Source organism: Pteronotus mesoamericanus, unplaced genomic scaffold (genome assembly GCF_021234165.1).
Source record: "Pteronotus mesoamericanus isolate MK-2021 breed Mesoamerican mustached bat unplaced genomic scaffold, CSHL_Meso_final contig_835, whole genome shotgun sequence".
Lineage (NCBI taxonomy): Eukaryota > Metazoa > Chordata > Mammalia > Chiroptera > Mormoopidae > Pteronotus > Pteronotus mesoamericanus.
This window is the reverse complement of record NW_026555266.1, coordinates 207,813-232,567: the sequence shown is the minus strand read 5'-3', so window position 1 is coordinate 232,567 and position 24,755 is coordinate 207,813. Positions and strand designations below refer to the sequence as shown.

Below are 24,755 nucleotides of genomic sequence, written 5' to 3'. Positions count from 1 at the left end.
ATCAGAAACATCATTTCAGCATGTAATCAATATGAAAAATGATGAATGAGGCATGTGACACCTATTTCTGGACCACGCCTTTGAAATCTGTCTTGTTTGCCACTCACAGCCCAACTCAATTTGTACACTCAGATGGCCTGGGAAATACTCACCTGTATCTAGATTTGGTAAAACTTACTCAGAAAAGGAAAATGCACACATTCCTTCCCAAGTTGTTTCAAATAGATTCAGACATTTTCCCAAAACTGATCCAGTGTCAGTTGCTCATCTTAAATTGGAATTAATTAAAATCAGCCACACTCGAAGTGCTCAGTAGCCATGTGTGGCCAGAGGCTGCAGGGGTAAACTGTGCCTAGTAGGGCACCTCTGCCCTCTCAGTCCTGTTGATCAGCATCGGTCTGCGTGCCAGGATTCGAGTTTTCCAGCTCTTATGTGGCATTTATGGTGTCCCGGGTGTTATTCTGGGTGCTGGTGAACATCATTTCCTGGGAAGTAGTTTGTTTCACAGATAGGAGACTGAAGCTGGGCAGCGCTGCGGGGCCTGCTGGGGTCTCCAGCAGGAGAGGTGGCGGGTGGTTCCAGGGTTTGCAACCATTCAGGCTCAGTCTTCTTGTTTCTGTTTTAGCTCCTGCCTATCCCTGCAAAGGCCCCACAGCCCTTCTTGATAGAAATGCTGTGGGAGGACCCAGCGTTCTGGAACACAGGAAGGCTGCTCTCCTATTAGTATGCTTAGTATTAGTATTAGTATTAGTATGCAGAACTGGCTTGGGGTGGACACAGGGCTGCAGGTATAGGTGGGAGTCATATGCAACGTATAAGAGACCCCGAATTCAAATGGTGTCCCTAGGGAGTAGCTGGTGGCCCACCGGACAAGCACCAGGGCCTGGGGCATGGCAAGAAGACCTATGGCCATGTTGCCAGCAGCCATGGACCACTGCAGGCTGGCCTCCAAGTGCCCCGGGGTCCACCTCCTGTCCCAATAGGACCCACCTGACCACCCACGCCATGTCCCTACCACCCTCACAGCTCCCACCTAGGCACCAAGAAACAGCCCTGTTCCGATACTCAGAGCTGCACTGTTTCATTGTTGATCTGCACCCTGCCCCCCAATAGCCCACTGGTCCCCACTTCACAGATGACGAGAAAAAGACCCAAAAGGGAGGGGACTCACCCAAAACCCTCCAGGTAGGACTTGAAGAAAGCAGTCTTCAGATAGACGGAACGGGAGAATGCCAGGCAGAGAAAAAGAAAATAGACATTGAGAGGTGGGGCATCAGGGATCCATGCTCTCCAGGGAAGAGGCAGCAGTGAGTCATTTCTGAGCCTTCACAGAGTCGCACCAGCTATTTGTCAAATATGTCAAACTCCTATATATGCTTCAAAACCCCACCTCATGTCTCCTCTAAGTGCAGCTTTCCTTGATCTTTCAAGCAGAGCCCCCACTTCCCTTCCAGGTTCCTGCACCCCAGCCTCTTTTTCTGTCCTGTACGTGCTCTGTGCCTGGCTCTGTCTTCTCAGGGATAGGCAGGGCAAGAGCTAAGTTCTCCTGGGAGCCAGCATTGCCTAGCAAGGGACTGGCCCACGGAGCTTTTGATGAGTGAATAGGTATGTGAATGAATTAATAAATGAACACATTACTGAATAAGTGAATTAATTTATTCTATTATTTATTAATTTATTGATTTATCCGTACAAGTAGACATCACCTATTGAGTGCCAACTGTGGGCCTGCCCTAGTATGCTTAGTAGCCTCAGCCCTAACCCCAAGGCACCTCCTGGCTTCAACTGTGCTGTTTCATACACATCCCCATCCCCATCATTCCTCAGCCCAGAGTTCAAGGTCACTTCTCATCCTCCCTCTCCCAATCTCTCTGGTTGATCTCTACATCCTTTCAACCATTGACCGTCTTCCTAGGTCTTACCGCCTTTTGTTCTGCCAGGGACAATAATCCCTTTTAGACTAGCAAACTCCTAATCATCCATCAGAGCCCTAGCTCCAGTGGCCCCGTCCTCTGAGGACTCCTCTAGCTCCTTGTCCACCACCGAGCTACGGTAGTTACTGGATGGAGGGTGAGGCTAAGCTGCGAGGTGTCTCTAAATGGCAGGGAGGAGTACTCATTCGGGCCCCAAGGGAATTAGAGTCCCACTCAACAATTCCCCGTTTTCCATCGCCGAGCAGAAGGGGAAACAGACCCAGAAAGGGCGAGAGAGCCACTTAGAGGCCCCCGGGAGGGACAGGGTAGGTGTGCCATGTCTTGATAGTCCAGAGTCCCTGCCCTTCCTTGCCTCAGTTTCCCTCCGGGCCTCTAGGGATAAGGCGCTCCGCTGGGGAGGGGTCCGAGGGAGCTGAAGGGGTTCAGGAAGTCCGCGGCCGAAGGAATCCGGCGCATCCCGGCCTTATAAGGACATGTGCGCCGGGGGCCAATCACCGGCGGGGGCGGGGCCCGGACCCGCGAGTCCACGGCCGTCTCACCCCGCGGACCGTCTGTCCCGCCGCCGCCGCCGCCGAAATGAGCTCAACGCAGTTCAACAAGGGGCCCTCGTATGGGCTTTCGGCCGAAGTCAAGAACCGGGTGAGTGAGGGGCGCCCCCGGTCCCCACCTCGGAGTTCCCGTACCCTCGGAGTTCCTGTGCCCTCGGACTTCTGCAGGGTTGGGCGCCCCGCCAGGCTCCCCGATGTCTGGGGCGCAGTAGCTCTGAGACCTGGGATGAGAGTGGCTCTTCTCCCCAACATCTGCGATTTTGGGGGCGCCCATCGAGACTTCTTGAACTCTGGGGGAGCAGTGAGGTCCGCGATTCGGCACCGCCACGGCAGCTACGAGTGGTTGGATCTGACCCTTTCCCCAGCCCTGCCCCGCAACCCTCCCCTACGAGAACCCCATAGCCTGGGCCCCTTCAGCACTTCAAGGCCTGAGAATAACTTGCGGGTCTGAGAGGACCCCAGGAACCCCCTCCTCATCCCCTGGCCACACTTCTGCTTTTGGGGCCACTTAAGGAGAAGGGGTGGGCCAGGTGTTATTGTTTTGTTTTTATTTTTAATTAGTGTGTGGGCACCCCCCCCCGGAGGAATTTCCCAACCTCCTACACCTGGGGAGGGGGAGCCCCAAGGGGAAGTTGGAGAGGAGGCAGCCTGCCTGGGCTGTTCCCTTGTATGTTCTCTTTGTCTCCATCTGACAAAGGAACAGCAAAGTGATCCCATAGGACTCCTGAGTCCCCTGAATATGACCCTAAAATGTGTGGGTTTTGTACCCTGTAAACATGCGGTGGAGCTGCAGGAGACACTTTTTAAGACAACTTTGTGGTTCTGGGTCAGAGAGGGGCAGACACTTTTGGAGGGTCACACAGCAGGTCCCATCCTAGGGAAGAGGAAGCATGGGGTGATCCCAGACCCAGGAGGAGGTCTCAGGCCTGATAAGCAAGGGCTCTTCCAGCTGAGGGGGGCGTTGCCATTCCTGCACAACCCCCCCACATCCTTCCACCAGACATCTGGGAATGTGGCCTTGGAAGGGAGCCTGCCTGGGCATGCTGAGGGCACAGCCCTGCCATCTCCAGATAGGCACCTGTGGTGGGTACCCCAGGGTCTGTGGACGGCGGGGAGAATTCTGCATCACCACCTGTGGGCTCCTTGGAGCCTCCCTTCACCCCTTTCACAAAAGGAGAGACTGAGGCTTAGGAATCCAAGGACAGAGTATGGTCACTTGGCAGGCTCCGGACCCCTGTTAAATGCACGATTTCCCCCTCCCGCAACAGTCTCACAGGGTGAATATTGAATGTTGACGTGCTGTCTGTGCAGGCGCAGAGCATGGTGCCCTGCACAGCACAAAGGCGGTTTAAGGGCTCCAGTTTGCACATGGGGCTCAGAGCGGCCCAGGACCACACCACGTGAGAGTGGCGGAGTCAGGACTGGAACGAGACCTGCTGCATCCAGTGCCTGGTGGCTACTGGTCTTCCTGGACTCTACATTTAACCCTGGGCAACAGGAAGTGGTTGAGAGCCAGGTAGCTTCCAGAGATGGAGTAAGATGGGGGCAGGTTGATACCTGCACCACGGGTGAGCTCAGAGGCTCCTTGAAGCCATTTCAGTTTGCAGGTTTGGAGTGTGGGCGGGGGACCTACCAGCTACCAAGGTCACTCAGGGGCCTGCTTTCCAGGTCTCTGGGCCCATGCCCCCACTCACTTTTCCAGCTGCGTACGATGGAAGACCCAGAGACTGCCTGGCCCCTGTGCCTCAGTTTACCCCCAGCTGGATGGCCTGAGGCAGGCAGATGCCCAGTGTGTCCTTCTGGAGCAGCCATGGCCACTCGATTCTGGGCTGGGTTGCCGGGGTTTAGACCATTGGGAACAGCTGGTCCCGATTTAGCAGATTTCTCAGGAGGCGGTGGCTGCATTCCTGGCAGTTTGTGGTGATGAGGAATGCTTCAGGCCACGGTGGGGGGGGCCAGACGCCTCTGCCCAGGACCCTGGCCCTTTCGAGCCGTCAGGGACGGGGCCCAGCTGGGCAGGCTGGGCAGGCTTGCCAGGCATCCAGACCAGCCCATCTGCCTCAAATTCAACGATCAGGACATGACCCTGCTTATTCCTCAGGCTGGACAAAGCTTCATCTGGGCAGGGCTGCTTCCCCGGCCATGGGAACCAGGAGATTGCAGCTCGAGGGGGTGGGCCAAGCAGATTGGGTTAACTGGCCAGCCTCTTGCCTTTGTCTCCCCTGAGCCCTGGGCGGCTCAGCCGTGATCCTATGTCACAAGGATTTACATGCAATGGCCAGGAGGAGGGGAGGGAGGGGGAGCAGAATTCAGGAGGCCCCTATGCAAACGATTCCAAACATAGATGAGGAAACTGAGGCATGGGGAAGAGAACTGTTCACAGTTGTGGAGGAGTTGGGGGCAGAGCTGGGAGTAGAAATTAGGTCTGCAAAAGGTCTCAGTTCCCTTGGCAATGGAAGGAGAGGAAAAGGGCCTCCCAAGCTGGGATCTGTGAGCAAAGGTACGCAGGGGATCTGAAGCAGCAAATGCACTGAGTGTCATAGTCTGGTCCTGAGTGGGGGCTGGACTCAGCTTCTTATCAACCCCAAGGAGCTGCCCTGGAGCTGACTGACTCTGCCCATACTGGCCCCGGTCTCCCTGACTTTTGGGGGCTTCCCTGGGTGCTAGCCATTCTGATTTTCTTAGCTTTTGGTGCTCTGAAATGGGTAATTGGGAGTGTGTGTGCGCGCGCGCTTATGGTCAATGGGTGTGCATTGATGGGGGACCAGGAGCACTTTTATCCAGAGACAGCACTGAGCTGGATGGCAAAGCCCGAGGGGGAATGGATCATAAGCCAGGAGCTGGATCATAACAGAAGGTGGAGATAAAAGCTAGAGGGAAAGTAAGGCAGGGTCAGGGAGAGTTGTCATGGCTAAGGAGGTGACCTTCCAGTTGTGACTGTATGGAAGGCAGGAACCTAGCCATGAAAACATAATGAGAGAAGCCAGACACAAAAGGCCACACATAGCATGATTCCATTTATGTGAATTGTCCAGAATGGGTAAATCCACAGAGACAGGAAGTAGAAACAGAAGGGTCTGTTTCTTGTGCAGGTAGAGCAAGGAAATGAGGAGGGCATGGGTTGGAGAGTAGATCTGCAGGGACCATGTTGGCTGCCATGAAGTGTTTGGCATCATTGGAAGTGGATTAGAGCTGATGTTTGTCAGTGAGAGATGAGTGTGTTCACGGAGTACGGTTTATCTGCCCATGAGTTTCACTGCTGATGGGAAAAGGGGAGGGTTGGCTCTGCAGTGTGGGGTCCTCCAGACCTCTCTGTCTCTTCTTCCCATGGAGCCACCAGCCTCGCCCCATCTGGAGCTTCAGGGAACTTCTGCTGGGTGTGTTTTCACCCCAACCCTGTACCTTCTGCTCCTCCAGCTCCTATCCAAATATGACCCTCAGAAGGAGGCAGAACTCCGCAGCTGGATTGAGGGACTCACAGGACTGTCTATTGGTTCTGACTTCCAGAAGGGTCTGAAGGACGGGATTATCCTGTGCACGTGAGTGTGGACGTTGGCACATGCTCATCACTGATTGTCCTGCACAATATGATCATTCTTCTTGTGCCTTTTGAAGCCTGCTTGCTTTTTCCTCAATGAGTCTTGGGTCTCTCTCTCTCTCTCTCTCTCTCTCTCTCTCTCTCTCTCGTTGTATTGCTTTGTCAAGGATCTCTAACAGGGGACATTCTTGCCTTATGACCGTCCCTTCATGGGAGAGCCTCTAAGATTTCTGGGGGGCCTTTCTGTGCTGTATCCTATTTGACTGTAGTTAAAACATTCCATGTTTTGCACGTTAAACATATGAATGGAAATTCCTGGATTCGCTCCCAGAAATCAGGGCTTATTCTCACAATACTCATTATTGTCACTCTTTAGCATCTTTGCTTTGTGGGTGAAGATGAAATTGCAAGAGGTGAAACTAAGACCCAGAAAGAGGCAGTGAGGTTGCCCAGGAAGGTGGCCAAGGTTAGAATTAGCCTCTTGGGTCTGTGAGGTTCGAGTTTACCTATGTTGATAGAGATTCCCGTTTCCTCCGCACCCATGTGTCTCCCTCCAGACTCATGAATAAGCTGCAGCCCGGCTCGGTCCCTAAGATCAACCGCTCCATGCAAAATTGGCATCAGGTGAGGGGCTGGAGGGTGGAGCAAGTACCGGGTTGGGGGACCCCGTCAAACCTGTGGGCAGCCCAAGGTACCCTTACAGCCCCTCTCCTGCCTTCTCCCAGCTAGAAAACCTCTCCAACTTCATCAAGGCCATGGTCAGCTATGGCATGAACTCCGTGGACCTGTTTGAGGCCAATGACTTGTTTGAGAGTGGCAACATGACACAGGTGCAGGTGTCTCTTCTGGCTCTGGCAGGGAAGGTAAGGCTCAGAGAGGGGCAGCAAGTTACCCAAAGCCACACAGCAAAGTTGATGCAGACTTACATACGCTCTCATTTATTCCTTGGCTAATATTTCTGAGCACTCACAAGGCGCCAGGCACTCTGGACTCAACAGTAAACAGGAGAGACACAGTTCGCCCCTTCATGGGCTCACAGTCTGATGGAGGAAGCAGAAAAATAAATAAACCTTTTTTTTTTAATTTTAAAAAAACACATTACATTTTAGAGCAGTTTTAGGTTCACAGCAAAACTGAGAGGAAGCTACAGAGAGTTCCCATATGCCCTCTGCCCACATCCTCATCGGAGTTTGAACCATTTGTTACCGTTAATAAATGTCCATCCACACCTCATCAGCACCCAGAGTCCAGAGTTTACATGAGGGCTCCCTCTTCAAGTCACTTTTTAATAAGTTATAAATAAGTCGTACATTGTGAGACATGCCTGGAGGGAGAATAAAGAATTAGACCGATGCGTAGGGTCCGGTGACCCTTTAACCAAGACCGGGGTAGGTTGGAACAGTTTTTCCAGAGGAAAAAACAGCAAGACCCTAATGTGGGAATAAGGAGGAGGTTGTCATGTCAGGAATTGTGTTCTGAATGGTGTTTTCAGGAGCCACCTGTGGCTGCCCCATAAGGATTGGGGGTGGGGAAACCAGGGAGGAGCCAGGAGCAGGTGTCCAAGCAAGAGATGTGGGCAGGTCCTCAACAGGCAATGGTGAGGGTTGGGTAGAAGGTGATGGAAAATGAGAGAGAGGGGCAGCAAGGAAACCCCCAAAATTCTTGGCCTGAGCAACTGGAAGGTTGGGGGCCAACAGGACCTCTGAGGCCTGAGGCATTGGGCAGCAGGCAAAGGGGGCAGGTTGCAGCCCAATCCCTCTATCTCCTCCAGGGTCACACACTCTGGGCCTGGCTCAAGGCTCCAAGCTGCCCCTCCCTGATACTCCCAGTCCTTCTTCCCTCCAGGCCAAGACAAAGGGGCTGCAGAGTGGTGTGGACATTGGCATCAAGTACTCAGAAAAGCAGGAGCGGAATTTTGACGATGCTACCATGAAGGCGGGCCAGTGTGTCATTGGGCTCCAGGTGGGGCACCAGGGCCCACTGGGGGAGGAGGGGATTCTGCCGGGACCCAGGCCCTGTCCTGCTCAGTGCCCCCTTGAGTTTGGGGCAGCCTGACCTGTCCTGCCTACGTCCCTGCAGATGGGCACCAACAAGTGTGCCAGCCAATCAGGCATGACGGCATATGGCACGAGAAGACATCTGTATGATCCCAAGAACCATATCCTGCCACCCATGGACCACTCAACCATCAGCCTCCAAATGGGTACCAACAAGTGTGCCAGCCAGGTGGGCCTCACCCAGTCCCCCTCAGGCCCCCACCCCACCCCACCTAGCCAAAATCCTTGTTCTCCCTTAACAACCCCACTCTGGGCTTCCCTCCTGCCTTCTCTGTCTCTGCCTCAGCTTTCTGTACATCCTCAGGGAAGTTTCTACCCAGCTTTGTGCCTCAGTTTCCCTCAAGGGATTGCTCCAAGGCCCAGTGAACTCTGAAATTTTTAGATTCTATGATTCTCACTTTTCCTGCTGTGTCACATGTAGTAGTGTGAAGGTGGCTTTGCAGCACTCATGTTTTCGGGAGACCTCAGCTCCAACCTGGGAATCTTCCTGGCTGGCAGGGAGAACGGGACCCAAACATCCCTATTGCCAAAGGAGATGGTCACTAGTAATAAATTCAACTCAGCAAAGAGGGCATCTAAGCAGGGGTTAGAGGATGCATGGGAGTTTGCACTGTGACTATAAAGGGAAATGGGAAATCATGTGGAAATTTGAGGGCCTAACATTTCCCCCTCATCCCTTCCATCTGACACTATCTCCTCCCTCTTTAGGTGGGCATGACAGCTCCTGGGACCCGGCGGCACATCTATGACACCAAGTTGGGGACCGACAAGTGTGACAATTCATCCATGTCTCTGCAGATGGGCTACACGCAGGGCGCCAACCAGAGTGGCCAGGTCTTTGGCTTGGGCCGGCAGATATACGACCCCAAGTACTGCCCACAAGGCCCAGCGGCCGATGGGGCTCCAGAGTCAGCAGGCGACTACCCCAGCCCAGGGAAGGCCCCAGAGTACCCCCCCTACTACCAAGAGGAGGCAGGCTACTGAGGCCCCATTTGTGGGGTGTCTCCCTCTATCATCACCCCACCTGAGATTTTAGGTTTTTCTGTGTCTTCATCTTGTTTTTCTATGTGTTCAAGTGCTTCCAGCTGAGGGCCTATGAAGGCGAGATCCAGATGCTTGTGGGGTGGGGGTGGGGGGTCCCTGCCAGGGCACATCTAGGTAGCAAATTTCCCAGCAGGCTTTGGGCCAGGCTGGGGGGCGCGGTGCGGAAGAAACCTGTGCAGGGAGGGAAACTGGCCCCAAATGGCTTCCGGTTGTTTCTGCCCTTCCCTTTTCTCTGCTGATCAGTTTGTGGTTTCTGTACCCACAAAAGTTTCAGGCGCTTTTAACAAAACAAAAGTAATTTTTGGGGGGGTGTATGGTGGGGGGGAGTAGTGCTGAGAAGGAAGTCCCCTGGGAGAGGGCCAGGCCACAGTCCCCAGATATTTTAGGCATCGTGAGGGACTGAGTTTCTCCAGGGGCCTGGTGAGGAAACCAAGGCCAAGACAGGACAGTGGAGTTCTGAGTGTTTGAGGCAACGCCAGACCCCCCCACCTTCCATACTAGTCCCTTCTCCCCAGTGAAGTACTGCACAGGGACCCCCCACCAGGAGGCCCTCTCTGGGACCAACCCCACCCGGGAGCCCTGGGAACAAGAGATAATGTGAAATACCAACTGTGGACCAAAGACAATAAAAACCTTTTTAGCAAAAGAAAGTGCTGGGAGAGTTGGTGTCAGGGACAGCCTTGGGGAGGTGTTTGCTTGAATCACTTCTGGGGTCCTGAGGGTGGGGCAGTGTGACAAATATCTGGTACTCACAGCTGTCTTCGGGGAGAGAGAAGCTGACGCCCAGGGCACAGACCAGTCTGGGTTGAAGAAATTACTTGAGGGCCAGGATCTGGGATGGGGGAGGAGGTGGGGCCTCAATGCAATCCCTCACCTGCCATACTAACAGCTGGTGCTCCACCCAGCACTCCCTCATCCAGCCTCCGTGCCTTGGCTTGTGCAGTCACCTTGCCTGGAGTTCCCTCCCTGACAAACTCCTATTCATCCCACCAAACCCCAACAACAAAATCACCTTCCATAGAGCCCTCCCCTACACCACTCACCCTTCCCAGCACCTTCAGAGCTGTGGATCCATACTCTTGTTTCATCTTCAGGATCTTGTGAAACACCCACTTTAATGGAGCAGGAAACAGATCTGGAGATTTTCCTTAAAAGTCGGGTGGCCTTTAGGACCCAAAACTCTAATCTTAGAATGTTGGGGGCCCTTTTCCCTTTCTGCCATCTCCTGTATCACTCTAGATACCAAGGATTGTTTGTGCAATGAATGATGAATAGTCGAAACCCCGTTTTCCTGATGGACAAATAACAGTCTCAGGGTAATGGGGTGAGTATAGCTAGGACCCGGATCTCACAGGGGAAAGTGGGGAGAAAGGGGCCTCTTGCTACCGGGAGCTGCGGTATTGCAGGAGGCTCAGACGTGGGAAAACAGCCGGGCCGGCGTGGGCGGGGGCCGGCCGGGATTGAGCAAGGCTGCCGCCCTGCCACCTCACTAGGATGCAGCAAAGAGGTGAGCGGTCCCTTTAAGAAAACCAGTTTGGCACGGCCCTGCTGTGACCCCACCTATTTTCTCTGTGCACGCGTCTCCGGCTGGCCCCAAGCTTTTGAGTGGTGGTCCAGCATCCAATAGCAGTTGGCGGGGACAGGCCCTGGCGCTGCCCGGGCGCGGAACACAGGAGCCGTCAGCGGCAGGGGCGCGGCGCCCGCTTGGAGTCCTTTCTTAAAGGGGCCGCGCTTCCCCGCCGCTGTCAAAGCGCTAGGACGGCTGCTAGCGCTGGTGGCTGGAACAGCGACAGGGTCCTAGAGAGAGACGAGGTTCCCCAAGAGGATGCAGGTGTGGGGATGAGTGGGACAGAGGCAATTTCCCTGGGAATTAGGGGGTGCGAGCCAGGTCCAGACTCTCACTCACCTTGGCTCCCTGCGGGTGAGTATTGGGTGGGCGGCAGAATTGGCCACTAATTTTCAAGGGCAAGTTTAAACTTACCTGAGACGGGCTTTACCAACGTACACCTGCAGCCCCTTTCCTCGTTAGAACCCCTCCGAAACCTGTGCCCCAGTTTTACAAATAGAAAAACTGAGACCGCTCCCCCAGATCCCACTTTACATAAAGGAGAGTTCTGGAGTGGAGGTCGGGGGCCCAGGGTCCCCTTTTGTATGTGAGTGTGGCAACTCCCTGTCCCCCTAGTGACCTCAGTTTCCCCATCTGTACAATAATTAAGTGGGTCACAGCTGGACAATTACAAGCAAGGTACGGGGTCAGGAATCGCTGGTTCCAGAAATTTCCATCGTTGTCCCTTCTCCTAACCTATTTTCTGGATCTTGGGGGCCCTCTGAGCGATAAATAATAATTGAGAGATAGGTAGGGCTGAGGTCCCGCCTCCAGCTGGATAACTACTTGTTTCTTTGGGCTCTTCAGTTGGCCCTTCTTCCAGCCAGGCGTGTAAAATGTTCAGCACAGTAAATATTTATTATTATTGAGGAAGAGCGGGGAGCGGGGGAAACGGAGATCCTTCCGCCGCTGCCAGGGATGAGGGTGGGAACCAGGGTCTGCAGGCCCCCAGGTGGGCTTAGGGTAAAGCCTGGTGATAAGAGAGTTAAACCGAGACCCCGCCCCCTGAAAATTCAGTTGCTAGGTGTTTGCACCCTTGACTCATTACAGGGAGCGACAGCCCTGGCATCCAATCAGATTCAAGGGATTCAAGGCCTGCTTCAGGAAGTGGTCCCATTGGCTTACTGCACCACAGCGGAGTAAGCACTTTAGTAAGAGCCTACTGTTTGGCTCTAAGCAGAATGTTCAGAAATTGTGCGCAAGGGGATAAAGGAATGAAGTTCCGAGAGGGACAGGAAGTTGCCCGCAGCTGCACAGCACTTCCTCAGCCTGGCTCCTTCGTGCTGTCTCCTGTCTATTCCCATAAGGGCCTTCTCGGCGCAGCTGATACTGTTGCTTTGGAAGAATTTCCTGCAGCGCAGGAGACAGCCAGTAAATGTCTGGGCGTTTGGGACAGGGTTGGCCCGTCCCGTCCCAGGCACACCCCGCACCCCTCCCCCAACTGTTCCTCACTATCCTGCTTGTTCTGTCTCTCCCAGATCTAGCTCCTGGTGGAGTTGTGACCTCTTTCTTTTCATTCTGGTGGCCGTCTGCCATTCCCACCCCCCATTGGGGCAGTTTGAATGTAAGCCCCTGCAGGGTCCAGGTACTTTGTATAGCGAGGGAGGCAAGGGGTCGCCCTGTGCACAGGGCCCCAGTGAGCAAATGCCAGAGAGCAGAGTCCCCAGCAACCAATAAATGGCTGAGAGTGGGCAGAGGGTGGGATCATGGTGAGGACTCTGTCAAGGCCTGCAACACCTGGCATCCCCTCAGGACACTTCCTCAACAAGCCACTGCTCTCTGCGGGCACCATACCCTTCCTCCAGGATCTCATCTGTAATATGAACAACACCTGCTCCCTGCAGCGCATGCCCAGTGAGGAGCCAGGCATCCTCAGCACCTTTAAGTACTCCCTGTGAGCAAGCGCTGCTGTGGGTTCCAGGGGTGCCTGTGGAGCTCCAGCACCCTGCCCTCTCTCTGTCCCCAGGGTCTCCTGGTTCCTGGCAGATGCTGTGTTGAGAACAGAGGCTCAGAGAAACAACAGTTAATTATGCCTGACAGACTTAAGGAAAGAGAGATAGCTAGCCCTGGTAAAGAGGACCTGAAAGAGGCTTTTCTTGTCCTTTCAGTTTCCCAATTGGGAATTGGGCTGGTGGGTATGGAGGCATGCCTCATGGCGCCTCCAACCCGGCCCTGCCTGTGCTGAGCTGATGGGGGCCCTGGACACGCACCCACTGTCCCCCTTGCTCCGGACAGGCATCTGAAGCTGCTGGTCTTGAGGAAACTGCTGTTTGCACCTCACTTGGCAGCTCATGGCACAGGTGGAGGCGGAAGGGGGTCTCCAGTCCCTAATCCTTCCCTCAGTTCAGGGGAGGAGGGCCAGGCCCAGGAGAAGGCTCGAAGAGACCTGTGCCATTCATTGCTCAGAGGCACAGGATGGAGCAACATGGAGGAGAAAGAAGTGCACGGGGGCCCCAGAAGAGAGGTGAACATGGCATTGATCTGGGCTCCTGTCTCCCCCAGGTGAATCAAACCTTCCAGGACCTGGCCCTTTTGAAGGATGTCCAGGAGGTGTGGGGGTGCTGGGACCCCAGCTCTTCAACTTCATGAATGACAATGCAAATGTCATACCGCAGGTGGGCCCAGGATAGAGGGTGGCGAGTTTACTCACAGCCTCCCCAGTCACATTACCCCCTGCTGAGAATTAGGGCAAAGGGCAAGTGAGAGCCTCCTGGGCAAGAGTGTGGAGGTGAGATGTGGCCTCCATATTGAGGACAGACCCCAGTGATGGGAAGAGGAACGACAAGACAATGAATGCCCCATGCAGACCCCTACGTTCCCCTCCTGTTCCTCAGAAGCTCTTGCAAATTCAGGACAAAGGAAAGAAGCAGCTAGGACCCAGAGGCTAGCACCAGGTGGAGGCCCTCTGAGCCTTTCTGTGGCAGCTACAGCTGGCAGGAGGCCTGTGCAGATGTGGAGCTTCTGGTGGGCAAACTGGGCCATGCTGTGGAGGTGAGGGGCCTTCCACTGGGAAACTCTTTTGAGTGGGGAGACAGCCTGTCCTGAGGGAGGTCTACTGGAGGAGGGAGCCCTGCCCTGGGGCTCCTAGGAGAAAGTTAGACTCAGCCTGGAGGTCCAGGACAGGACCAGGGTGCCTCTGACCCTCTCCAGTGTCTTACCCTGGACCAGCTGGAGGCAGCACCTTTGGAGGCAGCTTTGGCAGAGCAGGCTCTGGAGCTGATTGCCCAGCATCGCTCCTGGGCAGGTGTCATCCTGAACCCCAAGGATTCCCCACACCCAGGGTATCTCCCAGGCCCAGGCCATCTATGTATCAAGATCTGCATGGACCTTGACAGTGTCATCAGAACCAGTAAGATCAGGGACAGGTGGGAGTGTGGCCACGTGGTGGGGCCAAGAATGTGATGAGTGAGGTCAGGACATCCTGCCAGTGGAGACCAGCTGGCAGAGCCTGATAGATTCCCTAGACCAATTAGGGCCCGTTGTGGGCGGGGCCTAGGTTGCCTAAGGGGCCTGCTCAAGGGCTTGATGGATGGGCTCAACACTTTGGCTTCTGTGACAAATGGGAGTGAGTGTGAGACAATTTTGTGGCAGCCCTGGCCAGGCCTCTAGTTGAGCCTGCGGGTGAGGATGGCCCTCAGACTATGATGGACAGGGCCCTTGGAGTTTGCAGTCAGCCCCTGCAGCTGACCATTATGCCCCTCACAGGTTTTGGGGCCCGGCTGCTGACCCCCTGACAGATCTGCATTATGTATGGGGTGCCTCATGTACGTGCAGGACCTGCTGGAGCATGAAGCAGTGAGTGTGCTCAGTGGCAATGTGTCCCGTGCCAGCCTCTATCTGCAGCAGATGCCCTACGCTTGCCATGTGAATGATGTGTCAGCCTCTCTTCCCCGCTCATTCCCCTGGCTGCAAACCCCAGGCCTTAGGTGGGACTTGGGCTCCTTTTGGAACATTAACGCAGTCAAAGCTGTGAATTGCTAATTTAGGTAGACCACTCCCTGTGACCTATAGAGGGAGGAGCAAGGACTCGGAGGATATGAGGTCTGGTGCACAGAAAATGTGGCCTGTGCTGACAGCTGGAACCCTGAGACTGGATGAAGGGTCCGAGGATAAGAGTGGGAGGATGTCTGTGGCTGCCTGCGCCTTAGGATCTTGGGGTAGGAAACACAGTGTCGGATGGGAGCTGCTCAGGGTCTCCAGCATCCACCTCTGCTGCCCCAGATTCCTGTGTGTGCTAAGCTGGTCACTGCCATTCTTCCTGGTTCTGGCCTGGATCTGTGGGGCCACTGACAGCGGAGGCTGTGGCGCATGAGAACGAGACAGGGCTGCCCTACACGATACACTCTATGGAACTCAGGGCACTGCTGTGGCTGGGCTGGTTCCTCAGCTGCCTAGGGACCTTCCTTCTTAGCACCGCACTGTTCATTATGGTACTCAAGGTGGGCATGCCATGGTCTTCCCAGGCCACAAGAGTATGCAGGGATGGATAACAGGCAGGAGGAGCCTTGTGTGGGTGCATACTCCTAGGCCAATCTGGGCATCTGATCTGAGCTCCCTTTGCCTCCTGCAGCTCAGGGACCTCCACTATAGCCACCCAGTTGTGCTCTTCCTGTTCTTGGCGGCCTTTGTTGTGGCCACGGTGGTCCAGAGCTTCTCGCTGGGTGCCTCCTTCTTCCGTGCCAACCTGGCAGCTGCCTGCAGCGGCCTCGTGTACTTCGTGCTCTATCTGTCCTATGTACTGTGTGGGACCAGCTGCCCATGGGCGGCCAAGTGGTCATGGTGAGAGCTGGGCTGGGGGAGTGCAGGACCTGAAGCTGCGCTCACCCACAGAGCATTCTGTCACCTGTGGCGTTTGGCTCCAGCTGCGAGAGCCTGGAGCTGCTGGAAGAGCAAGGCGAGGGCGCACAGTGGCACAATATGAGCCGATGCCTTCAGCCAGCCTCAGGTCTCTGGCCCTCTGCTGCTGGATGCTGCGCTCCAGGGTCTCGCCACTCAGTACCTGGAGGCCATGTGCCCAGGGGGGCTCCATGAGTAGGGGCTCCCTGATTGTGCACACCTGCACCAGGGAGGCTAGGCTGAGGGGCAGGTTCACCCAGGATGCCTTAGGTAAGAGGGTGGGGATTCCTCACACAAGGACATGGGTGGCTGCATTTGAGGATGGCCTGGAAGGTGGGTGGGGTCTTCTAGTCACCGCCTACCTGAATGCTTGATTCCAGGTATGTGGCCAGAAGATGGCACACTCCAGGGGAATGGGGTCAAAGGATAACTGAGCACTGCTCCCCACAGGCCGGTATGGGACCCCTGAACTGTGGAACTATCCCCTTCAGAGTTGCTACTGGTCTGGGCCTAGACATTCCAGGTGTCCCACCCTGCCCCCAGCCCAACAGGACCCAAAAGATGAGGAAACAAGCCTTAGTAGCTGCTTCCCCAGCTGGACCTCCAGGCCCCTCCAAAACCCAAGTTCCCATGGACCCCAGCCTCTGACATCCCCAGCTCCCCAAGCCCATGGGGTACCCCACCTTCCCATAGCCTGTAACCCAGCAGCTCCCTGACTCCACAGGTGGGGTTTTAACAGCTGCTCAAGGGCTCCCACCATGGACTGCCCTCTTTCCCCCGTGCTGGTGGACAAGGCTCTGGCCTGATTTCCGGGGTCTCCATATGGCACCTGGACAAGCACTTACTGGCGACCCAACACCTGCCCTGTATGGGCCTTGCCTGAACTTCTACCAGGGCCACATCACTGCTTTCCTGGGCCACAGCTGCACCAGCAAGTCAACTACACTGTGAGTGGCCACCACCCCTTTCCTTCCCCTGGACCTCAGTTTGCACATCTATTTAAAGGGAAAGCCATGTAGGGCCAAATGGTTCCCATCTCTGCATTGGTAATGTGGCCCCCAGTTCACTTTGGTACACAGTAGACAGGTGGTAAGTATTTTCTTCGAGTTTCCCTCCCATAAAATAGGGACATAACACTGCTTTGGTCTGGGCATTCAATAGGTGCTCTATAAATGTTGATGCCCCTTCTTTGGGGAACAGCTGCTCTGAGACCCCTGCACCCCCGGGTCCATCCAGAGTGGCCTCTCTCTACCCGTTGATAGCTCACCATTACTCACCCAAACATAACCACGGGGCTCAGGATTCTGCCAGAGGAGTCAGCCCTGGAGGACGTGGAGCTGGGTGAGTTGCCCTATCCTGACACTGTGACCCTGTGGCCCTTCTCAGTTCCCCCAGTGTGAGCACTGACCCTTCCGTCCCTTACAGCTGGGTCTGCCCCAGAGACACTGGCCCTGCAGGGCTCTCGGCTGGATGTTGTGGGCTGGGTACAGGGTTTGATGCTGACCTACCAGCAGTTCTGGGCCCTGCTTCTCAAGTGCTTTCTGCTTGCCCACTGCAGCCACGTGGTCTGTTCACACAGGTAAGGGCGGATGGGCACTAGGGAAGGCACATGGGGGACCCTGGGTACTTTTTCTTCATTGTAGCCTAACCCACGTGCCTGACCCTGGGCATATCCTCCACCCAGCACACCTTTATTGAAAGCACTGGGGAGCCAGGGATAACTGTGAAGTGGGAGCAAGGAAGGAAGGGTGTGATGAGCGTGGAGGCTGGGTGGGGAGAGCAGCTGATGGCCGGTCCTTCAGATCCTGCTGCCCGCCCTATCTGTGGGCCCGGCACTGATATTCAGCTTCATCGTGCCTCCCTTTGGGTACTCTCCAGCTCTGTGGCTCACTCCCAGCATGTATAATGCCCAGGTATCCTTCTTCGGGTGGGTGCAGAGGAGAAGGGCTGGTGGCAACAGGACCAGCGGCCCATGGGCACAGCCCTGACCCTGCACCCTGCACAGTGAAGGTGCCCCAGAGGACCCCAAACATGCCCACCTTCTGTAGGCGCTGCTGGAGGAGATGGGATTGGAGAACTGCCACTTGCAGAACAGCTCCCAGAGGGGAGTCCCTTAGCCTGGCCCTGGTCCTTCTCTGGCCTCGGCTTTCCTATCTGGGCTCTGGCCATTGGGCCTCAGGGGTGCCCAGAGCACCCTGCCATGCCTGCTTGGGATCTGAGAGCCTCCACGTTCCGGCCTCCCTGGAAGCTGGGTGCACACAGCCCTGCCCGGCTCCTGCGAAGCATCCAAGCGCATGCAGCCCGTCACCTGCCAGTTCTCGGTGCCCAAGATTCCCACAGATGTGGCTGAGGTCTTGGCCAGGGGCACCCTGGAGTCTGCATCCCCTGCCTGCCAGTGCAGCTGGCCTGCCACCCACTGCCTGCTTCCCAGCTGTGCCACTACCTCTGGTGGCCCCCCACCACCTCAAGTGCTGACCGGCTCAGGCGAAATTGTGCAGAACCTGACAGGCTGGAACCTGTCTGGCTTCCTGGTCAAGACCTACCCGCGCCCGGTGCTCCAGGGGTGAGTGGTAGTCAGACTCAGTGTGCCCTGCTGTTCTACGGGGTAGATGCCCAGGTTAGAGGCCACCTGAGTGCCCTCCATGCCCAACCCCTTTTTGTGTCTCACCGGACCCCCCAGCATCTTGCATTCTGCCTCACGTCTCCGTCTGTCTGTCTCACAGCCTGAAGACTAAGAAATGGGTGAATGAGATCAGGTGAGGAGGAGCGCCTGCCTTGAGTTCTCTTCTGCACCCCCTGCCCACTGGTGGGCTTTTCCACCCCTTCCTCTCTGGTCCTCACCTACCCCTATCTGCCCTCACTGCCCCAAAGGTATGGGGGCTTCTCCTGGGGAACCAAAATGTGGGCCTGCCCTCGGGGCGTGAGGTGGGACGCTCGCTGGAAGAGCAGCCAGTGCTGCCAAGCTCCCAACCTGGCGGGGCCCTTGACCGCATCCTGAATGACCTCACAGCATGGGCTCAGGACGGCCTCCAGGTGGGAACTGGGGTAGTGGGCAGGTGCTGGTGGGAGCAGGGCTGACTTCGCCACCCTGACCCCTCAGCCCTGACCCCACTCCAGATCTGGTTCAACAACCAGGGCTGGCATGCCATGGTGGCCTTTGTCAACCGAGCCAACAATGCGCTCCTCCATGTCCACCTGCCACCAGGCCCAATTGCCGTGCCCACAGTATCCACACACTCAACCACCCTCTGAACCTCACCAAGGAGCACCTGTCTGAGGCCACCCTGTGAGTCCCTCTGCCCTACGTGTCCTCCCCCACCTCGGTTTCCCTGTTATTTGGGGGTGGTAGGAGCTGGATTTGCATTCTGCACACTCTTGCTGTATAAATGGAGAATAGAAATGCCCCGTCCTCTCCCTAGGCCAGGGTAATGGGACATTGTCAGGCTCCAGTCTCCCCCAATGGTCCACATGTCCTTGTCACATCAACCTTGTACAACTTCTCCTTGCCAGATGACCCAGCCACCCTCATCCCAAAATGGCTTGAGCCATCTCCCCAACCAGTGACCAGCTCTGTGGCCCTTGGTCCTATCAATGGAATGCACAGTTCTGCCCCACGCGCTCATGCGCCCCCACCCCCAGGATGGCCTCCTCGGTAGACATACTTGTCTCTCTCTGCGCGGTCTTCGCCATGTCCTTCATCCCAGCCAGCTTTGACTCTGGTCCTCATTGGGGAGCATGTCACCCAAGCCAAACACCTGCAGTTCATGGAACGCCTGTCCCCTACTCTCTATTGGCTCGTCAACTTTCTCTGGGGCGTGGTGCAGGGACTGCCCGTGAGGCGTGGGGTGCCCAGCCGCTGCCCCTCGCTACTGCCCTTTCTGGCCTCTTCCGGGCAGAGACTGGGGGGAAGTTTTGGAGGCTGTGGAACCTTGCATTCTGCTCTCAAAATGCGGGTGGTCAGGATGGGTCACAGGGCCGAGAGCAGCAGCTCCCAGCCCTGCACACTGACGGGGGTAGCTGCTGCTGCTCTGCAGTGTAACTGCTTGGTGTCAGCATGCGTCGTGGCCCCAGTGGCCATGCCCATGGTATCCTCATATTTCTGGCCTTTCAGCAGAGGGCGTCCATGGCCCCTGTCAACCTGCCTGCCCTCCTGCTGTTGCTCCTGTTGTGTGCGTGAGGCCTCCAAACCCATAGGGCCCGTTCTTACTGGCCACCCTGCCACCACAGCCACCACGGATGCTGTTGAGGGAGATAGGAATCTGCAGTAGTTCCCAAGGAGAGAAAGAGAATATGGGGTCTGAGGTGACTCCAAGTGGGATCTAATTCAATGGTGTGTCAAGGTGGCCTTAAAAACTCATCTTGTCCCAACTCACATTGATAGAGGTCTGCAGTGCAGAAGATGGGAGAGATCTGTATTCCTCTTGGGCCTTCTCAGCTCCCCATCTGAGTGGTTACCAGGCGACTCCTGTAGCCCCCCAGCTGGTTGATCACGCCACTCACGTACTCGGCCTCCTTCTCTGTGCCCAGAATGGTCCACGTGGCGCTCACCTGCTTCCAGCTCTTTACTGGCATCAGTGGCAGCATGGCCACCTTCGTGCCCGAGCGCTTCTCTGACCAGGTGGGACCCTGCAAGGCTGGGCCTCAGGCTGGGGCCGGGCTGCGGCCTTGGTCCCTGAGAGTCACCCTCCTTTTCCCTTCTCCTGAGCAGAAGCTGCAGGAGGTGGGCTGGATCCTGAAACACATTTTTCTTCTCTCTCCCCACTTCTGCCTGGGTGGGGGGCTATTGATACAGTGCAGAACCAGGCCATTTTGAGCGCTTTGGTGAGAACTTTCCTCCAGGTGGGGTAGTGCCTGCCAAGAATCCGTTACATAGGGCAGGGACAAACAGCAGACCCCAGGAAGAGAACTGGAGGTTTTAGGTGGCCCCAAGTTTGGGTCAAGTTAGAGGTGCAGAAAAGCGGCCATAAATAGCTCATTCCATCTGGGGTTACAGGACAAGAAGTCTAAAGCCCTAAATAAGGGAGGTGGTGATACCACTGTTTTCTGTATTAGTTAGACCCCCGTTGAGCGGCCTCTGCAGTTCTTGGTCCCTTAAGAACCTAAGGTGACTTAGATGGGGAGGGGCTCAGAAACCAAGGCCCTCCAAGGACCCAGCCCCTCCTTCCTGTTTCCACAGGAGACAGGTAGTTCCAGTCACCCCTGTGCCAGGTGGTAGTTGGCAAGAACCTCTTGGCGATGGTGGTACAGGGGGCCCTTCTTCCTCCTCTTCACACTTCTGCTATGGCACCGCACCCACCTCCAGCCACAGTCAGTGGGGACTGGGGCAGGGTGGCAGGGGCTAGGGTCCAGCTTTGGGCCCACTCATGTCTCTGTTCTTAGACCCAAGCTGAGGCCACTGCACCCTCTGGGAAAGGAGGATGAGGGTGTGGCTCGTGGGTGGGAATGGGTGGTTGAAGAGGCCACGCAGAGGGACATGTCAGTGCTGCAGGACCTAACCAAGGTGAGTGCCGAGTGCTGGGTGGGGGCTCCCACTGGCCCACTCACCTTTCTCAGGGTCCTGCACCCCTCCCCGGTGCAGCCCTGGCAGAAGACACCAGCTGTCGAGCGCCTGTGCCTGGGCATCGCCCCCCCGGTGAGGTGAGTCCAGGGTAGAGGTCCTGGTACAGGAGCGGTAAGAGGTTGCCCTCCTGTGTGCCCACTGCCCTTTATTGAACACCTTCTGTGTGCCTGCTGCCTTTTATTGAGCACCTACTGGTTGTCACCATTTGAGCTCCTAATTTGAGGCAACAAACTGTCATTAAACACCTGCTGCATGTTTACATTTATTGACCCCTCCTATGTGTAATAAAATACTAGTAAGCCCCTACTGAGGACAAGCATATATATTATTGAGCGTCTATTATGTGCCCACACATGTGCCAGTAACCTTTATCAAGTACTGTGTGCTAGCCAACCTCTCCACCTTGGGCTGACTGTGCATCCAGACTGAGTACCCCCTTCCCATGTGGCAGGAAATAGTTGGAAACCTCGTGTCCCTATATGTAAGGAGCACTTGCTGTGTATTACCTCTATAGGTTACCTACTGTGTGCCAGGACTGATTAAACACATGCCATGTGCCAGTCTCCATTCCTTACTAAGTGATGGACTTCTACCTCCCCACACACCCCAGCATTTGCCCCAGGGGTTTCCCTTGCCCACAGCGCAACCTGCAGAAACTTAGAAATCCACCCAGAATCAGAAGTGCTGGGATAAGGGGATCGAGGCCTCATCGAACGCCTCCTGTGGGTGTCATCGCAGTGTTTTGAGCTCCTAGTGTGAATAGAACAGGGAAGACTTCCATGTTTCACATGGCAACTGGGGACGCATTGCCCAGCAGGGGCGAGGCTATACCGCAGGCCACAAGCAAGGGGCCTCCCGGCGGGGGCGGAGCAGGCTCGAACCCCCACACCCTCACAGGCCCAGTCGTGAGCAGGGTGGGCCCTGAGGCCCCGGTGTTTGCCCCAGCATGCCTGAGGCCTAGCTAGTTCCCTGAACACCTGTCCCCGCAGCGTGACCCAGGACTGGCCGCAGCACCCTGCAACATGGGCTGCTGTCCTCAGTCAGGTGCCGTCTGTGAGCTGCTGACTGGCCAGGAGCACCTTGAGCTGTTTGCATGCTGGCATGGCATCCCTGAGGCCAGGACTGTCCAGGTGACTTGCTGCCCCCTTCCCTCCCAGGGCCTCTGGTCCCCAGCCTACCCTGGCCCTGGTCGGCCATACCTTCGGTCCAGTCCCACTGGCCCTCTCTATTCTCTGGGCCCCACCCCTGCCCTTTCCCAGCTCCCACGGACGCAGGGACCACCGCGCTTTCTGCTGTTACCCAAGCTGTGCCTGCCCCTTCCCTCCCGAGTGGGCCGTATCCAGTCCGTCCAGGACCCTGCCACTGGCTGAGGACTTTGGGCCTTTCTGCCCCTGGGCCAGGTCTCACTTTGCATTCACTGTGGCCCTGCCCCCTTATTTACCTTTAGCCCATCCTTATGCCCGCCCCTCCATTCCTATCTTCTCTCTGATCCCACCCAGTGTGAGGCTCCACCCACTCACCGTGCTTCCCCCACCTGATCCTACCCTCACTCTGGTCACCCAACAGTTCACTCGGGTCCCCTAAAGGTCATTGATCCCTGCAAAATGACTCTGGACCCCCAGTGCTCACTCTGACACCCCCCACACCCATTCACTCTGGTCTCTGCTCACTTTGGTCCCCTCAACTTTCATTGGTCCTCCCACATTCATTCTGTCCCCCACCCGCCTGGCACATCCACAGACAGTGAGCTTGGGCCTGGCGAGCCTGGGGCTCCAGCAGCATGCGTCTAGCCCGCGGGCACCTACAGTGGTGGCAACAAGCAGAAACTGGCAACAGCTGTGGCACCAATGGGGAATCCAGCAGTGGCCCTTCTGGTGTGCGTGTGCCAAGGCCTGGGCGAGGGTGGGGCCTGGGAAGGGCAGGGCCAGTCTTACCGAGTCTTACTCCTGCCCTCTCCCAAGAGAGCCGACTGGCATGGACCCCAGTGCAAGGTGCTTCCTCTGGAACTGCCTCCCGGCTGCGGTGCTGCAGTGCCGTTCCGTGGTGCTCGTCTTGCACAGGTGGGCCCTGTGCCCAACCCCAGGGCTGTGGGTCAAAGTTACCCGGGCTCTGGAGGGAGAAGCTGAACCCAGTGAGAGGCTGTCAGAGCGGAGGGACACATGGGATGGGTGGTCCTGACCCTGGAGGAGGATGCCAGGCCCGAGTGTGAGGACACAGGGCAAATCTGGAAACTGAGTGGTCTGGGCCCAGTTGGACACATTCAGAGTGGCAGGGTGGTCCAGGCCCGGAGGGTAGGTGGTCTGGGCCTGGGTGGAGCTCGCAGCGCTTGGCCCTGACAGTATGGAGGGATGTGAGGCTCTGTACGTGCCAGACCGTTGTGGTGAATGGGTGGTTCCGCTGCCCGAGAAGCTCGCAGCACCTCAAGGGCAGGTAAGCTGGGCCAGGCCTCAAGGGCAGGTGTTGGGGCAGCAGGAACAGGCTGGAGGAGGGTGGGGGTGCAGGCAGGGCCAAAGGAGAGACCAGGTGCAGGGCCAGCTTGGCTCTAACAGGTGAGGAGGGAGGATCAGGGACTGTCCAGGTGAGATGTTGAGGGGGCCGGGCAGGACCTGGAAGGGCTGGAGTCTTTTGGGTACTGGTGGGTGGGTGGGGCGACGGGTGAGGTAGAGGAGGGCCAGGTGAGTGGGCAGGGCCATGTGGGGGCAGGGCCTTGGGGGAGGAGGGGTTGGAGAATGGATGAACATTGTAAAAGACAAGGAGATGGGGTTACCTGTACTGGGTAGGGAGTCAAGAGAGGCCTGGTGTTGAGGGTGGGGCCAGAAGGGAGCAGGAAGCTGTGTGGCTGGGTTCGGCTGTGGGCATGTCCGGTAGCCCCTCCACCGTGACTCCCCTCCACCACCACCAGCACCACCACCCTCCTCCACCACCACCCCTTTACCACCAGATTCAGTTCTGACCACATGCTGACCCTGCGGGTGCCCATGGGAAGCTCTGAGCCAGTGGCAGTCTTTGTAGCAGCTGCATTCCCAGGGGCTAAGCTGTGGAAGGCACAGGAGAGTCGTCTGCGTTTCCAGCTGCTGTCAGGAGGGTGCTGCATCCCTATCGCACATCTTTGGAGAGCTAGCTGCTCCAGGGGCAGAGCAAGGCATGGAGGACTTCTCAGTGAGCCAGACTGCCCTGGAGGAGGTGCCCGAAGCACCGGGAAGGGGCTGGGGGCAATGGCGGGCCTAGGGGCCAGGCCCTTAGGCTGACCTCTCCCCTATTCCCTCTGGCCACCCACCCGCTAGGTCTTCCTATACTTCTCTGAGAATCAGGGGAAAGAGGAGGGGGAGGATCGCTGGAAAGCGGGAGTGGGGGGCGGACCCTGGGCTAAGCCCATCACCTGGCTCCTGGATGATCCCAGCACAACGGAGGTGCAGCCATAAGCCTCCCTCCTCTGTGGGGCTCGTGGGAGTCCCTAGGTGTGACGAGGCAGGACAGAAGGCCTGGAACTGGCTCCTAGACTCCCAGAGGAGTGCTTTCCTGGAGGAAATAAAAAGAAGTCCTCCTGTGAAACCATGTGTGCGTGTGTCCGTGTGCCAGTCTACATGTGCGTCCACAGATGGCTCTGTGCTCGTGTCTGGATCCAGCCTGAG

General features: G+C 56.4%; 2 protein-coding genes across 2 annotated transcripts; both read left to right on the top strand.

Annotated features, from left to right (window-relative positions):
* The first annotated feature begins 2,468 nt into the window (after positions 1–2,468).
* On the top strand, positions 2,469–9,771 carry CNN2 (calponin 2). Its single transcript, XM_054585330.1, has 7 exons — positions 2,469–2,573; positions 5,900–6,021; positions 6,578–6,644; positions 6,746–6,883; positions 7,866–7,982; positions 8,100–8,246; positions 8,786–9,771. Exons 1-7 carry the CDS (start codon positions 2,511–2,513, stop codon positions 9,059–9,061), a joined length of 930 nt encoding a protein of 309 aa, XP_054441305.1. The 5' UTR covers positions 2,469–2,510; the 3' UTR covers positions 9,062–9,771.
* Positions 9,772–10,615: 844 nt separating this feature from the next.
* On the top strand, positions 10,616–24,545 carry ABCA7 (ATP binding cassette subfamily A member 7). The gene is given in 57 exon segments (XM_054585325.1): positions 10,616–10,628; positions 11,908–12,112; positions 12,206–12,291; positions 12,480–12,621; positions 12,694–12,718; positions 12,836–12,958; positions 12,961–13,004; positions 13,006–13,027; positions 13,230–13,281; positions 13,284–13,342; positions 13,562–13,644; positions 13,646–13,718; positions 13,878–14,092; positions 14,433–14,482; positions 14,485–14,602; positions 14,949–15,011; positions 15,013–15,166; positions 15,298–15,469; positions 15,472–15,506; positions 15,558–15,646; positions 15,648–15,742; positions 16,011–16,142; positions 16,358–16,405; positions 16,408–16,510; positions 16,643–16,652; positions 16,826–16,904; positions 16,989–17,120; positions 17,123–17,142; positions 17,366–17,490; positions 17,569–17,678; positions 17,856–18,126; positions 18,287–18,319; positions 18,435–18,445; positions 18,448–18,596; positions 18,681–18,777; positions 18,780–18,849; positions 19,203–19,275; positions 19,277–19,472; positions 19,581–19,648; positions 19,651–19,736; positions 20,043–20,181; positions 20,272–20,369; positions 20,371–20,384; positions 20,740–20,810; positions 20,812–21,069; positions 21,142–21,200; positions 21,878–21,951; positions 21,954–21,973; positions 22,113–22,253; positions 22,864–22,909; positions 22,912–22,999; positions 23,085–23,183; positions 23,463–23,477; positions 23,479–23,553; positions 24,065–24,215; positions 24,217–24,306; positions 24,408–24,545. Coding segments are annotated over 57 exon segments (5,307 nt in total).
* The last annotated feature ends 210 nt before the right edge of the window (positions 24,546–24,755 follow it).